Source organism: Nothoprocta perdicaria, unplaced genomic scaffold (genome assembly GCF_003342845.1).
Source record: "Nothoprocta perdicaria isolate Ctin4 unplaced genomic scaffold, notPer1 scaffold_115, whole genome shotgun sequence".
Classification (NCBI taxonomy): Eukaryota; Metazoa; Chordata; class Aves; order Tinamiformes; family Tinamidae; genus Nothoprocta; species Nothoprocta perdicaria.
The window spans coordinates 2,249,739-2,268,255 of record NW_020454261.1 but is presented as its reverse complement, the minus strand read 5'-3'; the positions used below and the strand labels follow the sequence as shown (position 1 = coordinate 2,268,255).

The window sequence follows — 18,517 nt, the reverse complement described above, 5'->3', positions numbered from 1 at the left end:
GATTTATGCACTTCTCTTGTCTCAAATTTTGGGGGTGTTTTTCAAGAAGTACTAAGTTAACGGTGCTGCAATGCTTTACATTTGCAAGAAAGTTTTTTGGGCAAAATTTGTTTTGGTGTGTTTTATATACCAAAAAAAGAGGCAGCATTGACATTTTAACTGTGAAGAYTAAAAAATAACCAACATAATAGAAAATATTTAAATTTTGGTATATTTTATTGCTTAAATATAAATTGCACAGTGTATTCTTACATTTACTGAAACTGTTTCATTGTGTACAATACAGAATATATAACTATCAACACAATGACAAGTTAGCCCTATGATTTTGGACAACAGGCTCTTTTTATCTTTTGGAAATAACAGAGATTTCATTTGATTTAAAATGAATCACTACCAAAAGCCAACCATTTTCAAAATGACATGAAGAACAAGAGAAGTCAAAGCAAAAGCTGGACTATATTAAACAGCTGGATACCAATTTTTTAACATTTAAACAGCTCTCAAAACGTTGCAGATAATTCAGACCCAGTATGCACAATTTTCTTAAGAGTTTTAAGTTCTGCAACTCTTTTCAAAAGCATAAAAAAAAAATGAATCAAAGCAACCCAATATTCTAAAACAGTGTTCTTAAACTCATTTGGTTTCCTTTATTACCAACATACTATAAGAATCTATCAAAACAACACATTTTGCAGTGACTCTCATCTCCTACCTGTCCAAAATGGCTAGAGTGAACCAACTGACAACTTATAGACTTCCCTGAATTTCCAGAAAGGAAGAACTGAGATATCCTCTCAGCACTTGCAGCGCTGGAGTGTTACAAGCCTTTTTTTTTTTTTTTTTTTTTTTTCCCTGCTCAATACCTGTACAACACCTGCTCTCCCCAAACAGCTAATTTGAACTTTGGAAGCATGGAAACTTATCATTGGCATAAATGAAAAAGATCTCATGAACACAACAGAAAATGAAACAAGGTAAATATTTTTACAGGCAGCATTCATGCAACAGAATTCAGAGAAACAATTCTGTATTTACACAGTCTGCATATTGCAAGAGTGCAAACAAAAGTACATTCTATATTTCTTATCCTTTAGACTGCTTTTTTGTACAAAAGTGCACAGTGTTACTCTAAAAAATGACAGTGGAGAAATGTTTTACATTGTAGGTTATATTTACTATTTTAAAAATTACACTCTTCATACAGGTAAAAACTATTATGTCTTACCTTAAAAAAAACAAAAAGTGAAAACTAAAAGCTAGAGTGACAACGTGTCCTATTTATGTGCAGACTGTGGTCTGATCAGGCTGATACGGTGCAGCAGTAAAAATCACAACGGAATGCTGTAGGTAAAGGGTTGTTTCGTCATCCACTAACAGCTGTGATTGCACTGTTAAACTGAAAAGAAGGTCTCAATTACATTTTGAGTTTTGAGAATGGTTTCCAAAAGTCTCAGCATGTTAACTCATAGGTTTAAGTAGCTGAAATATCTCTGATGTCATGTCGTATATGACAGGTTTTAAAAAATAGTGTAGTGGAATGCTGTACATCAGTTCAAAAACCTGGAGGTCTGTTTCACAACAGGTGTGCAAATGCTCAAAATACTTAGCAAGTTAGCCAGCTTGCTCATCAAACAATAGCCCTTTGGGTCTCAGCATTATGAAACAGATTAATTTAGGTGGGATTTCTGAAGGCAATCTAGGCCAAGCCCTTGCTCAAAGTATGCCTAAAAAAAGCTACATGGATTTGCCCATGGCCAGATCACTGTTCACCTGAACTGCTGGCTAACTTAGAAGTTTTATATTTCATACTAATATTTGAGAACATTCACTCACATTTGTACTTGCTTCAATCAGATTCAGAGGGATTATGGCACTTAAAATTTCTATTTATGACATCAGCTACACACAATTYTTCCCTACAAAATTTAGTAAGACAGATTTCGGAAAGACAACTCAATTATCATTAAAAATTCAGTGATTTCCTCTCAGTTTCACTGAATTTACATTTGAATTGTATACTCAGATACATAAACCTATGAAAGCTACTATGTTTTCCTTATTTCCAGTTAGATTTATGAAATGAAACAAAAAGAAACACACAGATGAATCTGTAAAAATGCTTTTGCTTGAAAACACATGTAATAAATTCTTGGTCTTTAAATAGTTTCATCCAGTCTTCTTTCAACTTCCAAAATATCTTTATAAAGCTATAATAAACTACAGAGAAACATCTCATAGAATATAACTCTAATTTTTGTATTTATGCTTTAAAACACCCTCAGTTTATTTGTTGCTATACTAAATATATCTCTCGTATTTATACTAAAGCAGACAGAGCAAAATACTACTGCATTTTCCAAAGTACAGTTTGTAAACTATACATCTTAAGACATGAAAAATATTGCACAATTCATTGTTCCARGAAGAGACTTTTCATCTGTTAAACAAAGCACTAACTTTCAGCTGGTAACAGAGGATAGACACTGGGCATATATAGCTAAAAAGTGTATTATATATCAAAGATACTAACAAGTGTCCAATCATTACTTTACGCTACTTGAACACATGTAAGGTATGTTCCCACTCCCAATATATTAAGAAGTAATGAAATAGATGGAGAATGAAGAAAAGGAAACTAAGGTCCTGCTCTTCTATTACATGTATTGAGATGAAGCAAGCCAAAAGCATTCTAGTTAGATACATAAATTGACACAGAGGAGAGGAAAACAGAACAAAACAGAAAGAAGCTTTAACAAATCCTGCTATTACAATACCTTAAAGGAAGGAACTTACAGAAATACAAATTCCTAGAATATTTGAAACACTCATCTATATGGAAAAACAAGTTGCACACCTAACTTTTACATGTACTTAAATATGAAAATCAAGGAATGTGATCTATAACAAAACTAATATCAAATATACTAGAAAAACAACTCAAGACACTTTCACGAAATTGGCTAAAAAATAGTTTGCATTTGGCTCATGTCCATCATTATTTTAAAGTTAATTTAGATGAAATAAACAATAAAATCTGAAAACTCATCTTGCTCTTTCTACTGTATTCTACTCTAAATAATATCCAGCAGACTTCAGAAGACACTTAATACACACAAAGATCTGGAAACTTCATCTCATAGACTGGAACAGACTGGTAATGAGCATGTCCAGCAGTAATGGTCATCGTTCCTGAGGGGCTCGGTGGAGGGCTGCATGAGAAGAACAATCATTATATATAATTTATTAAAATAATAAAGGCTGCCTTTAAATAATTACTACACTAATAATTGAGATAAAAAATGAGGTTCTTTTTTTCCCCCCTACTATTTTATCTTATTCCTGAAATTATAATTACCATGCCTCACATTCTGGTCTGAATCACTTTTATTGATGCTAYAGAAATATGAAAATACTTTTTTTTTAAACAATTATGACTCATACTGCACAACAGATTCTAAATAACAACAAGAAAAAGTGACTTAGATTAAGATTATTCTTTATCAGGCATGTCAATTATTTTAGGAATATTATATCTTTAAGACACTATAACTACTTAAAAACAGTCTATAGTTATTTTCAAACACATTTTTCATTCATCGGATTCTTCTTGCAGAAAATCTTACCGAATGGTGAGTTCCAATATCTGTGCGAGTCTATCATGAAGCAAGTTTGCCTAGAGAAAAAACAAGATTTGATAATTACTTACTGTATACTGAATGAAGCTAAATCAAACACACCAGGGTGACTTGATGCTTTCCGCATCACCATGAGGCAAACCTAAGCAGCATTTTCCATTTAGACTTTCCCTCTAGTGCTGCAAGAACACTAAGCTCTAAAGAGGCACGTGAGATTGAAGGAGCTAACTTCAGAGTGCAACTTTGCTGATGTAGATGGGCACTTAAACATTTAGCTATTCAAAATGCTTAATGAGGTAAACACTCATACTACAGAAGGGAGTATGAATGAGATGTGAATCTTGGTTTCCAAGACAGTAAGAACAACATTAAAATGAAGAGTACTTAAGATCTCCACTGCTTTCAAACGGTCAGTTAAGGGCCAAAAGTGCACTTTAAAACGCTGGAATTTCCCGAGATTGCTAACAGCAGACAATAGTTGAAATTACGGAGCTGATTAGTGTTCTTTAACAGTAACTGTAGTGATACATTATCATAAACAACCTTTGTCCAGAATATACTCATGAAAGATTATATTACTATATCTTAAGTGCTGTGTAACATTTTTCAGAAACTCACTTTGGTTTCACATTGTGCTGCAATTTCTTCAAATGGGGCCTTTTGGAACTTTTCAATCACAAGACGCCTTTTTTCTTTTTCCTGTTCTTCAAGTCCATTGTTATCTTAAAAAAAATATATAAACAATGTTAACTGAGGACAAGTGATAGAAACCTCACAATACTTTGCTTTCATTTACATCTTACTTGTAACTTTTAATGTGCACTACAGAAGCAACRAATCGTATTTGAAGTGATGCAACCACCAAACCCAAGAGCGCTGTAATCAGACACTGCAGCTAATGCAAAATGCAGATTCATTTTTGAGTAACTGGGTTAAGAATGCTTTCTGCAATATGCTTTATTACAGGGCAGTGAGAGTTCCTCTTGCTTCCATTATCTGGGCTGAAACTTTTTGCTTACAGCACATGAGGAAAAAAACTACTGAGTAGCCTCTCTTCCTGTATCACACAGGTAGGTAGGATAAAAAACATGAATTTTAAAATAGAGTGTATTTGAAGGCCTCAACCTGTATCTTACAATGTATCTGTGAATACACTGAAAGCGTACTTAATGTGTTTTTAAAATGTAAAAACATATTTAAGTTGCTTTAGTAATAAATATCCCATGGAAATTTTACTGTTTTCATAGCTTAGCTTGTAATGATCACTTTATGCATCACAAGCATTCCCAAATGCTCCTCATTCAGTCATAATAGCTTCAGAAAATGAAAAGGCTTAAATAAAATTATGGAAATATAGCAGAAAGTTGGATATGACCGATGTTTCAACTCAATTTACTATTTGATGAGAAATAAATATTTCAATTATGTTATTCTAGTAAAGCTTCTTCTCTAATGATTCCACAGCATTCTAGAAGCAAACTGCATTAAGCACAACTGTAATAAGTCTTACCAATTGCTTTCTTCAAAGCTTCAAAAGTGATTTCTTCAGTATTATCAATCTAGAAGAGAAAAAAAATACCCTTAATCCTCACATATCAAAGACCTTAGGAAAAATGAGGAAAGTGATAAATACATAATGAAAAAAAAAAATGCTGGGCTATAGAATTTTTTTTGCCTTACAACTTTCTAATTCTTGTGTTAAGAGCTCCTATTATAATTTTTTTTTTTTTTTTTTTTTTAAAACAAGAATGTCTTTAAATAAGAACAATATATCAAGACAATTAATCAGGCTCAGTTTCTGACCCAAGCAAGTTCCCCAGGATGGTCTGGGGAAAACCGTAGAAAATGAGACCAGAAAACTTTCCAGCTCTTTTCAAGATGCTCTAAGACAACAATGCTTTGTAAACGGATTTGAATTTCAGTAGGACTCTCCTTTGAGAACAAATTGATATTATACGTACAGGAAAAGGTCTGTTTGCAGTTTGTTGTTTCCCCGCCACAAAAGGCAATTTGTTAAATATCTTGTGATTTTCCTACCTTATCCTCTGTGTTGTTCCCAGGMAGAATATCCACCTGAATAGAGACTGTGTCAACAATGCTCTTCCTTCTGGAGAGTCGGTCTTCATCTGAAAGAAAAACACTTTTATAACAGCTGAGACATGAACTAAATCATTTCTACATGATTTATGATATCATGTTTTTTTTTAAAAAAAAACATTTTTACTTCAAAATTGACCAGCTAATACTCTGACAAATCCTTCCAATTTTCCTTTGAAAGTTCACAATTTAATAACCTGAGGTGAAATTTCATTCAAATGCATAATGACAAAAAGATCACATGACAATACAACTGTTGTGAAATAGTTCACAAAAATCTGAACTGCTTGTTTTTTGAAACTGGAACTTTAATGTTGTAGTTTGGAGGTATTCTGAAGCAGAATATAGGAATCACTTAAAAGAGACTCAGTGATAAAAGAAGTAAAGATTCCTGCACTGAAACATAAAGTTAATCTTATTTTTCTTGTTGTTATAAATACTGTATTGGGAGATTCTATAACCTGCTTGATGGAAAAAGGTATTTGACTTTTTCTGACTTTCTCCAACATTTTAGGAAGTCCAATTATCCTGAAARTGTCAGGATAAGATGAACTGTGCTTTTATTAAAAGGCAAATTATGATTTCATTAATGTGGAARTAGTATAGGCTCAAATGGGAAGATTAATAGATGGAATTCTCTTTTGCGAAAATATATATGAAAGATACTACAAAAATAATTTATCTTTAATATATATTAACAAAAATCAAAAAACAGAATAAATTTAAGGATGTGTCATGACACTCTTTGGACACACTCATTTTTGTGCATCTGACCTAATATCATGAATTGCCTTGTTACATGTTAAATTTCAGGTGAGATCAAGCCATTTAGAACTGGTGACTTACTTTTGGTTGATTATGAGTAATGCACATAGCATCTACATACACTTGAGAATGATAGAAAAATTCCCTTCCACATGGTATTTTATGCTGGTTCTTTCATGACTTTTTTTTTTTTTTTTGAAGAAGCTTTTAAGCAAAATGTTTCTGATGTTTTTGTGGTGCACATACAAAGCGTGAACAAACACAATTCATTCYGCTAGATCCAAACTTAAAAGTTTCATAAAAATCTTATAAATGAATTGCCAATTTAAGATCAACAGCATTGAAAGAACAAATTCTAACTATCTTTATCTGATTCTCAACACTGCAAAGCTTTGGAAGAGGGATTTTGAAGAATTTACTCAGTTTTTTGAGCCCCCAACAACTTAAAAGCATTTTACAATAGACCAAGAATTGCAGGGAAACACGCTGTCAAGTGGAAACATGAGGCAAAACTACCTCTTTGCTGCCACCTGGCTGCTCTCTCTGTAGCTGCTGTGCAAACAGGAGAGGACACACTTTTAGTTCTACTTTGCATGTGACTCCTTTTTTATAATGGATGCCTCGCTGTTCTTGCCCTTCACTAATCTCAACATGTGAAGTAAGACACAGTGAATTTTTTTTTTCTTTTAGACCAAGGGGTTACTGCTGAGGTACAGGATTTAATTACAGTATGCTGTGAAACAGTTTGATTGATTGATATTATACTGCTCTAGACTTACAGGACCGTTTAGGGCAAGGACCACTGGTGGAGAAAGGGAAGAATCGAGACAGTTTGGGAAAACAAGCATGGAAAACAGAGGGATAAGGGGATAGCGGGGTCACTTGCATGTGAGCAGGTGGCTGTGCTGCGTGGTTGCCTGGCCATACCCTGTGGCTCATGAGTGTAGCCCGTCCTGTCTTCTCCTGAAACCCCATTTCTAGCTATTTTCCTGGGTGAGACTATTCTGTGCATACAGGTGTATGGAGGTCTAAGACATAATCACCCCTTGCAGAGCTACAGGGACAGAGGGGTTGGAGAGCTGTGTATCTGAAAAGGACCTGGGGGTGTTGGTTTAACAGTCAGCTCAACATGAGCCAGCAGGGAGTTCAGGTGGCCACGAAGCTCAGTGGCCTCCTGGTTTGTATCAGGAACAGTGTAGCCAGCAGCGCTGGGAGCTGTCGTCCCCCTGCACTCAGTGCTGGTGAGGCCACATCTCCAATACCGGTTTTGGGCGCCTCACTACAAGAAGGACATGGAGGTTTCAGGAGCTTGTCTGAAGGAAGGCAACGAAGCTGGTGAAGGGCCTGGGGCTCAGGCCTTATGAGGAGCAGCTGAGGGAACTGCTCACTGAGGGGTTCCCTGATAATAACTGAGGGGTTATTTTGTCTGGAGGAGACACAGGGGTGACCTTATCACTCTCTACAACTACCTGAAAGGAAGTTGTAGAGAGGTGGGGATTGATCTCCAGAATAACTACCAAAAAYAGGAGAGGAGAAGATGGCCTCAAATTGCGCCAGGGGAGGGTCAGGCTAGACATTAGGAAAAAAATCTACATTGAAAAAGTGGTGAAGCACTGGAACAGGCTGCCCAGGTCACTGTCCMTGGCAGTGTTCAAGAAACACGTAGATGAGGCACTTTGGGACATGGTTTAACAGGCATGGTGGTGCTTGGTTTATGGTTGCACTTGATGATCTTGAAAGTCTTTTCCAACCATAATGATTATATGATATACCTTACTTCTCATGAAGACTACCAACTTATCTGTCCTCAATAAACAAAATTAATTAAATAATTTGAATATTTTGAGTATTTTGAAATAAAGTCACCATTTTGTGAGTTAAAAAATGTATGTTAAAACACTATCTGACTCCAAGCAATTTTAAAAGTAYGACTCATAAGTCATTTTTGGTCTTACTACCTCTGTAATGCCCACCAGCAAATTTTAATCAGGACTACTACTTTCCAAGTTAAAAACCAGCTTTCTGCAGGATTTGTTTTTCTTTACAAAGTAAYAAACTCTATGCCTGAAAAATAAGCTTATGTCAAAATATGATTTAGTATGTGGGTGGATTTACAATAGTGCAATGCTCTAAACATCAGCTACATTTTAATCATAGGGACATTAATCCATTTGGAATGAATCAAAAAAAAATTAGTTTCGGCTTTAAGGATCATTTGTATTGGCAGAACAATGTAAACCAAAAAAGTCTTACATAAATCAAGCTCCCACAGTAAGCAAAGCACTAAACCCCTATACATCATCCTTTTTACCAAGTTTGGCAAAACAGCACATTTYCTCACTGACTGTTTCAGGCCTGGAAAAACTGTTGGGACAGATTAATTACATTTAAAATATTTTCCAAAATGACAATATTATGCTAAAGAGTAAATTGAAGTTTTTTTTTTAAAAAAACTTCTACACAAGCAAAACTTTCTCCACTTTCATTTGCTATCACTCAACTGAGGCAAATTCTATTCTTTCAGGAAGCCAGGTGAGTAAATTAGCTTCCCAAATGACCAATTTCATCATTACTAATTGTTTTATCTTCTTGACTGCCGTCTCTCTAGCTTTTTTTTTTTTTCTCTCCTCATTCTCATTTTTTAATGCTATGAAGGTATCTATACCTGAAGATGCTGTCTTACATTTGAACATCCTGATACTAACATCAAATTAGCACTTCTAGACTTCACTACATAGCACAACTGAAACATTTCATGGATTTATAGCTTAGCCTGGGGAACACTATATGGAACAACAGACTTAATAAACATACAGTGTTGAGCAGAGCAACCACTTTTGCWGCAAGTAAATACAGTTAACTTTGCTGTAAGTATATACATTATTCTAAGTAACTTTCCTTTCAAGTACCCGAATGTTTGACATTGTCTCAATGATATTCTCTGTRGTATGTTGAGGAAGAGTGGGAAAGATAATAAAAAGTAAACTGTGTCCCTGAAAAYAAAATTTATTTTGCGTTTCTGGTTTATAAGACAAAATCTATGCCATACTTAATTCCTGCATTTACAACGCACCATACTCCCTAGGGAGAATCCACAAGGAAAAACTAAAGAGAAAATCCTAAAATAAGAAATGTGGGGGAAAATAATCTTTTAATTTAATACAATTAAAACTAAATCAAATCTGTGAATAACAAATTAAAACAAACAGAACTGGATGATAGTAAACGTGATTAACAATGTGTTTGCACATCTTCATATTTCACTGAAGATCCTCAATTTTACAGTTTGTCCTGGATATAGAGGAAGATAAATCATCCTGTGCAAACAGGTGACAGCTTCTTGCAATTTCCCACCAAACTCTTGCAATTTCATTACACTTTCATTAAAATTCATTACTGTTACCATTTCATTTCTTGTCATCAGAACTGTCACAACAATCATTGCTATGGATCTACCACCTGCTCGAAGAAAATAGGAAGCTGCCAAATTTTAGAAATGCCAAGCCAAGAGCAAACACATAGACAAACCTTGCAGCTACAAGCATGGTTACAGGTGTATCAGGAAGGAGATGCAGCAAGGAGAAGGAGAAACTAAGTACAACACAACTTCTGGCCTGCTTGTCTAAAGGCCTTCTAAAAGCAGTTTGTTCAACTGGGCAAATCCTATCCAAACACACAACAGCTAACAGGAGAGCAGGCTGACCTATAAYATTACCTTTTGACTTGTGCCTGCATTTATGTGATTTTTTGCCTGATGGAAATAGAGCTAAATTAAAAAAATAAATAAATAAACAAACAAAATTATAAAAGAAATATCATCAAGTGCATATTTAAGCATTGTCCATCTCCTTCCTAAAAATAATAAAGTGTCTTCTGAGTATGCAGAACATCATCTCTTTATGAATGCTAAAATCTAATAGAAAAGCAGAGATTATCACAATTCTATCTCTGTGTGTCATTGTTAAACATTAAATTCTTACAGTTTAAGTAGGCTAGAAATATTTAGAATGAAATCTTCTTACTGGCTTTTCTAAACATTTGGATTCAAGTATAACTTTCAAAGATATAAAAAAAAATCATCTTCCACTGAAATTGAGATATTTTGAAACACTATATTCTAGCATTACATGCAACAGTAGATGTGAAACATTTCAACCAAGTCAAAAGTTTCACAATTTCAAAATAGTCACTTTGGTCCTCAATTTGATAAATGAAAACTTTGAAAGCTTAATTTTGAATCAATGATGCTGCTCAATGTCAAGATAATTATCTTGACAGGAAAAATTTTGAGAACAGACCCTTTCCTTATTTGGCACCTATCTCTTCCTTCAATACTAAGATGTATAGTGTTAAATACTTTCTGTGTGCGACATGAAACAGTTAAGAACAGCAGCATTTCCCTCATTAGAAGAGACCATTCCAGCAGYAGAGAACATCAACACTGAGGCTGTGTTTCGGAATATATCACTACCTTGCCTGCTAATACATGGGGGAAAACCAGAGCAGTTGTCCCAGAAAACTCATTTCCCCATAAAGCATCGATCCAAACAAAAGTTATTCAAGAGCAGGCTGTAATGTCCTTGAACTGCATTCTAAATTTCACAGGTCTGATATTTTCTGTCTACAATCTGTCTATGTAAATACAAACTGTAGAAGACAAAAATCATCTTCCTAGAAGGAACTCTGACTTGGGCTGCAGATTGGGAGGTGCAAGAAGTCCCACAAATCCTCCCAAGATATACTTTACCTTCATCGTAGCTTGAGAGCCACAGAGAGTTAGTGAAGACAAACATAGGATTCTTGATTAAAATAAYACCTGCTCAGTAAGAATTTTGCTAATACAAGTAACTACAACCAGCATAAAGATGGTAAGAGCATGTGAATGAGGATGGGATATGCTCCCCTCCAGTGACTACATAAAAAAGGATAAAATGTATTGACTTCTATAGTCTTACCTTCCCTACTAGCTCAAGTTAATAAAGAAACACTGTGATAATGCCTAGTGTCCTCCTAAGTCTTCTTTAGAAAGCAAAGGCTTCTTCAAAAAGAATTTAGGTGGTTTCAAGACAAGTGAAATTGAAATACCTAAACAATAAGCCAGTAACTCATAGTATCATTATGCAATGATACAATTTTGTTGCCAAATACTGAAATTATATTTCATTTGATGTGGTGACAGGCAAGRCGTTAAAAAAACACTTAGTCATTAGTACATAGGAGCTTTGCCACTAATCATCACTTACCCGTGACCTGGGGCACATATGGAACTGACAGTCTTTCCACACTGTATCCACTGCCGCCTAATGATTCCGTGATCTTGTTTGTGAGGAAAAATAAATTTTTTTCATGCTTCTCTAAGGATTTGGGAAGACTGTTAAAATACATATTTAAAGTTATTATCTAACAACAGTGACTTTTTCATGAAGTGAAATATTCTTCCAAAGTTTACAAGCAACAAGAAAAAGCCTCATTGGTGATACTCTGATGAAAATAAAAGTTATTCAGTTATTTAAGAAGGGACATACACCGAAAAGTGAGTCCACTCAATAACTCTGCTGTATTTTGAGTTATCTTAACACATCTTGATCATTTCAAATACAATCCTTACCTATTCTAATATTTAGAAAATGTGCTCTCTGATTGACAGAGAAAACTGCAAGATAGAAGTAAAATATATTTGACTTTATTAACACTTAGAATGAGCATCAGATGGTACACATGCAAGCATTTCTGATCGCAATAAAGACTGAAAAACAATCTTCTTTTTGTATGTTTTAATGCTTGATTTTCTTCTCCTACCTAGTACGTTATTAAGTCTCCATAATGCATTCCAGAGACACAACCTATTTCAAAGATGTATGACTACAGATAGTCACTTAGTAGGTAGTCACTAGGATAGGCAGTTAATTGATCAACATACTGAATTCTACTTACTTGCATTTGTCTTTGAAAATTGTTTCTGGCAGAAAATAAGGTGCTTCCAGGCTTCTGGTTTCAATGACCTGMAAAACCAAGAGAATTAATAAAAATGCAATACTTTCATACTCATCTCCTCCAATGAAGAAATTGCATTTGAAGTTCTGTTGTAGGTTAAATAATTCACTAACATTTATCTCAGCACAAATGAGACATTTAATGATGTTTAATAACTGAAGATCAAGACTCTAGTTCTCATGATCTTGTGGACCTTAGCACTATTTTAACAAAGCCAGTGAGGCTGGAAATTCTTTCACTGAAAGGGATTTTGTTTATGCTGCTATATATAATGGACTATGTAAAACTGCTATAGTACAAGAGAACATTCTGTGGGTAAGTTTAAGAGTCAGCAGGTAATGTCATTAGACACAGAAGACGAACAGCAGTGTTGATGGATATAAAGACRAACAGCCATTTCTTAATATAAAGGGCAGATGAAGATTTCTTTAACTTGTTTAAAATTATGCTTTTTTTGAGGAAAATGCCATATATAGCTAACTGTAAGGGCAACAGCTTCAAAAACAACATAAAACAGAAATGATGTAAGCAAAATGAAGACTTGAAATAAAAGAAATGATAGAATTTTCACCTATTTTACCTGTTATGCATAATTTTGTTAGTTATATTACGCTACYACCATGTTCCTCATTAACACAAAAGTCACAGAACATAACCAATTAGAGCAAAATCTATTTATTCATTTTGCAATAAGACACACTGTGCTAAGTGACAGAAGTTACTTAATTATGTATTACCTTGCTGACATGCTGACAAAAAGCAGGGACCGCAATCATCTGACTCAGAAAGTTTAGATACGCTGCAACCAATGCCATGACCCCACAACGATTAAACATTGGCAGATTATCCTCATTTATGATTGCAATGTCCTGAAATGTAAAAGACAAATTAAACACTCCAAAGTTCGTAGATTGTTCTGAATATAGRGAAGTAGTAATAATAAGTAATAACATTAGCTGTTACACAATGACTATCTAGTATTTCTTGGCATTCAACACTTTCMGTGTACAATATTGGCATGATTGTTTAAATCCTGAATTAGGTAAACATTGGCCTGGGAGTTAGAGAATCTGAAGGCTCCAAGCACTAAGAGGAGGAATAAAGCTATTCAACTCAGATTTTCACAGAATCACAGAATGGTTGCAAGGGACCTCCAGASATCTAGCCCAACTCWAGCGGGGCAGCCTGTTCCAGGGCTCTGTCACCCTCACAGTAAAGAAGTTACCCTCAARAGCAATTTCATCTCCATATGTTTTAATTTATGCCCTTTACCCCTTGTCCTCTCACTGGCCACCRCCAAGAAGAATTTAGCCCCATCTTGCTTACATTCTCCCCTCAGGTACTTCTACATATTGATCAGATTCCCTCTCAATCATCTCCACTCCAGGCACCTTCTTTTCTACCGGCCAGAGGATTTTATTTTGTAGGAAGAGAGCACTCAGTAATAACAGATAATCTCTGGCCCTTAAGATCCACATAATGACAACCCGCTGTTCAATTTTTTTCAGGAAAGTTGAAATCAATAGTTAAAAAAATAAATAAAAATAAAAAAATAAAAACACTGTGTTGCATCAACAGTACTAAGCCATACATGGCAGCATTCAATTAATATTTTTAATATTGCTACATAYTGCTACAGTAGTAGGCAAGTAATTTTTTTTTTTTTTTAAGAGATAAGGAAGCAGAAAAAGGCAAAACGCAACATTGTTGTCAAAATGACTGCTCAGGATATCTTTTAGTCATCTTTGATTCTACTTCAGCTTTATTCTTCTGTATTTCCAGCTCACACGCTCTACATTTGCTCATCTCTTCTGTAAAAGTGACATTTTAGGAAAACTATTTTACAATGCAGATACCAAATAAGCTACATATAACAAATGTAGGAAAGTCTTCCAAAGAAAATCATCTAAGTATGTACCTTTTAAGCTTCCCAAAGATACTGTGTAGCTAATCTTGTTTAAAATTCAAACTTAGATTCTTAATTACGACTTTAACCCCAGTGAATAAGCAAACAAAAAATAAAGCCACATCTGAAACTTATCTTCATGCTGCCATGTAGGTTTTTCATATATATTTCCAAGCTTTAACAGCTGAGGAACTCTGCTGAACTTGGACTAGTTCTCTGCATTTTTCAGAAAACTTAACGTGAGACTGTTGAAGGTTAGAATTTGAACAAAGCCATTTATTCACATACCCTCTTCAGTCTCCTGTGTTGGGGTTAGGAGTAGCAATTTGGTTGATTATCACCCTTCTAACGTAATAAAATTTAACCTCACTGACAGTTTCCTTTTACACAGATATGTAACAAGGTTTATCTTCCCATGCAAAATTTGGCACTCTTACTGTTTGAATTAACTTGTCAGAGTTCCAGAGACAGCATATGAGATCAAAGTGTGGATGATGCATCTCTAAAGCTTCCCTTTTGTCAACTTAGGGCTTTATGACAAAAATCATAGTATATATTTAAGCTCATATTTAAATAATTGCATGCAAGTATAAAATATATGTTTAATCTTGTGTAAGAAATGTCAAGAAATAAAGTCACCCAATACATTGGCAGAATTTTTGTATATGTAAAATTAAATAGGTCTGTTTCTAAGCAGTCAGTTATCCAAAAGCTTTTTCCCCGAGCTGAAGTCCTAATACTGCTCTACATATCCTAAATTCTAGGATATGTAGAACTTCTCCCTACATATCCTAAATTCTAGGATATGTAGAACTTCTCCCTACATATCCTAAATTCTAGGGTATGTAGAACTTCTCCTGCAACTTCTATATCAGCTTAGTCCAAGTTTCCCTTTTAATAAGTATTATGTACATACTGCACATCCTTAAAATATCAGGTCTGAATAATGCAATTTCTCATTTAAAGTCTAATAATGCAAAAAAACACAAAACAAACAAAAATATTCACAAATCTATTCACAAATATAAATTATTAATCAGTGATCACAATGCTAAGTCAGAATCATACCTGCAAAGCAACAGCTAATCGGATGAGGTCAATAACTACTTCTTCATTCGCTAGTTCAATTGTGATAAGAGCGAGAGATGTATATAGAAGCTCGAAGTTCTTTTGGACGTTGTCATCTTCTTTACAGCCTAAGTAGATGTGTCTGTACAACTGCTGACCATGCTGTAATAATAATAATAAATAAAAAAGTCATAGTAATTCAGGTTAGAAGAGACATTTAAGTGTCATCTAGCTTCAAGCAGGGCTAATAGATCATTTTAGAGAATTAAAAATAGAAGTATACATGTACATCATTAATCATATAACTAGTTTACAGCCAAGAGCCATGACAGCTATTTCAAAGAGGCAGTTTAGTTTAACATTTCCCTAGCAAGACACTGACTACCATTAGTATCTTCAGTTAATTTAAAATAGAGAAAAATGATTTGGAAGAGGTAGATTCAGATGAAAATGAAAGTCTAGTGCCTACATCTTGTAGAACTTCACCTAACTTCAAACACCAAAAAGACCAAGTCTGATATGCAGGCACTGTTTTTCTTCAAAGATATCTTTACTTCCACAGACCTTGTACCAAGTAGATTTTTAAACAAGCCTTTTAAATAATGAACCAAAAACACATAAGATATATGTCATAGTAGAGAAAGACTACTACCCTAAATTGAGTTTATACCTTAATTCAGTTTTTATAAAAAAAATCTAAATCAGCTCTGTATAAAACTACAATACTGAACATAAATGAAATGCTGTAGAGAGATCTAACTATGGAGCGCTTTCAGAATCATAGTTGAGATRCACACTGTTCAAATTCCATGCAAACAATTTTCACAAAAGAGCTAACTGAAAATATTATCCACAGAACCATCATCTGAGATTTGAATAAAAATATTTGCTAGCCATATTAGCAATTTGTAAGAGTTGCAAAACAAAAGCAAAGCTACTGATCCAATTACTTTATCTTCTTTCTAGATGGAAAAATCTAACGTTTTTATTTCTATTACCTTTTTCATGAAGCTCACATCTTGCCTAGAAATTTTGTCTCGTTTTATCTTTAGATCAGAAACATCTGGTATTATTCTATAAAGAAAACCAAAATGTCATTTCAGTAAAAAGAGGTTGCAGAGGAGAGAGAATTTCTGAAATATACGAACTCTTCAAACAAGTTGAAGCAATTTCCACTTTAATTATCCACATTTAACAGCAATATTTAAATTCCAGCTGAATAGGGAAATGATAATTGCAACTATGACAATCATAGTTCTCCCCCCATCCCCTCAAAATACAACATCTACAAAGCAGATGTCAGATAAGAGTCAGTTAAATTAGCTGCTATTTGGAAGGATACTTTAATGTATCATGCATTAAAAGCTTTACCTATGAAACTTTCTCCATCAACAAATGCACTAAGGGCACTTCATTTATCACAGAACACTTGCATCTAATATTTGGGAACAATTTTAAAAACCTACATTACTTAGAATTCGGATATTAAACTAGAATTTCAACTATGTCAAAGCAAACAAATACCGTATTCCTCTGAGCTTTGCTCGGTTGTCATGTCGATCAATGAGATTATGCAGTATTTCCAAGACCAGCTGCCTTAGCTCAGAGTCCTCCATAAGTGAAGGTGATAATAGTGGGTCCAGAAATGGGGCAGGAAGTGCATTAGTAATAGCTGTTGCTTTGTATCCTGAAGTCACCTGTTCAGTGTTGGAGTAACATTTAATGTGAGTCATTAATATATTGTGAGAATTACAGACTGATTACGTTATCAAGTATTATTCTTTTCCAAAAGACACATGTAAGGGTGTTCAGTTCAGTAAACAGAACACACAGGGTTCAGCAATTTCTAATTCTCTACTATGTATGTGCGCAGATGACATCTTAACACACCACTATAAAAACTTTGCTCCTTCCAGCATCTTTCCTGCAGTATTTACTAGTGTCTGAAAATATTCAGTTTTACATCTTTGTACTGTGAGGGGATTTTGTTTTCACTTTATAAAAGAGGAGTCAAAACAAAATTTAAGGTCAAAAGTGTTTCATTGTCTTATAGGCATAACTCRAATCCCCGATGGCCTGCTTACAGGCTTTATCACTTCAATGATTAAAAAAATTCTCACTGACTTAAATGGAAAGTTTTAGGACTGGTCTGATAAATACTGACAGAGACAGTGTAGGCATAGCTGATCCATCTCAAAGACAGTGTACAAGATAACCATTTCAGGTCCTYTCAAACACGTCTTCTATTGCTAACTTGCAGTTGTGAAGCTTCAGGTCTACTTGGGTCAGAATTCAGGACTTCCTATTCTGACCTGCAAATAAGGATTTAATTCATTTGCCTAGCACTGCACACAAATTTCATGGCAAAACAGGGACAGAAACTCATTTTCTAGAAGGGCATTTTACTGCTTTAGGCCTGAAATACTAATCATATGATTTCTCCCTCCTCAGGCACTAAACCGTTTTCAGCATCTACAACAAAATAGGCCAGAATTAGGCCATACAACATCCTCCTTTACCACCAAGTTGTGGTTCTTACCATTAGAACAYGCCTCCATGCCAACAGAATAAACTCAGAGACTTGTGGAAAAAAAACAGCCAAACTCTCATAACACATTCATGCCATGAGAACAAAAGAAGATTGCACAAACTAATTAACTCTATCCTCAAATTTGTAATATCGTTGCTGACAGTATTTTTTGCAAGTAATGCAATATACATCTACTAAAATTACTATCCAGAAGTAAGGCCCAAAGAGTGCCAATGTGAGGGTTAAAATTTGCAGTTCAGGAAGTTCCTGASAAGTGCTTTTTCAATATAGTCTCTGACTGGATCCTCAAGAARAATCAAGTCTCTAGAATCATTAAACAACAGAACCTAGCTATACTAATTTTATTAAACCTCTACTTGTTGTTCAGCACTGGTRCTGTACAAAGAATTACCAAACGAAATTAGAGTCCCTTGCAAATATGGTTAAATTATAATTTTCAAGAATTCTCCAACCTCTTAGTCCTAACTGATATTTTTCAAAAGTATTATTTGTAGGCTA

General features: G+C 34.5%; 1 protein-coding gene across 3 annotated transcripts in view; it reads right to left on the bottom strand.

The window, feature by feature from the left end:
- Nucleotides 1-401: 401 nt before the first annotated feature.
- The window catches only part of EFR3A (EFR3 homolog A), a 62,081-nt gene continuing 43,965 nt past the window's right edge, over nt 402-18,517 (bottom strand). For 2 of the 3 annotated variants that reach the window (XM_026053428.1, XM_026053429.1), the window contains 11 exons: nt 16,993-17,165; nt 16,467-16,542; nt 15,469-15,630; nt 13,232-13,363; nt 12,435-12,502; nt 11,744-11,871; nt 5,676-5,764; nt 5,149-5,197; nt 4,257-4,360; nt 3,627-3,676; nt 513-3,212 (listed from right to left, as the gene is read on the bottom strand). In XM_026053428.1, coding sequence (XP_025909213.1) covers nt 3,107-3,212; nt 3,627-3,676; nt 4,257-4,360; nt 5,149-5,197; nt 5,676-5,764; nt 11,744-11,871; nt 12,435-12,502; nt 13,232-13,363; nt 15,469-15,630; nt 16,467-16,542; nt 16,993-17,165 — 1,137 coding nt within the window. In that variant the 3' untranslated portion in view covers nt 513-3,106. Of the gene's footprint in view, nt 3,213-3,626; nt 3,677-4,256; nt 4,361-5,148; nt 5,198-5,675; nt 5,765-11,743; nt 11,872-12,434; nt 12,503-13,231; nt 13,364-15,468; nt 15,631-16,466; nt 16,543-16,992; nt 17,166-18,517 lie in introns of all 3 variants that reach the window. The other variant, XM_026053430.1, reaches the window with a different exon arrangement.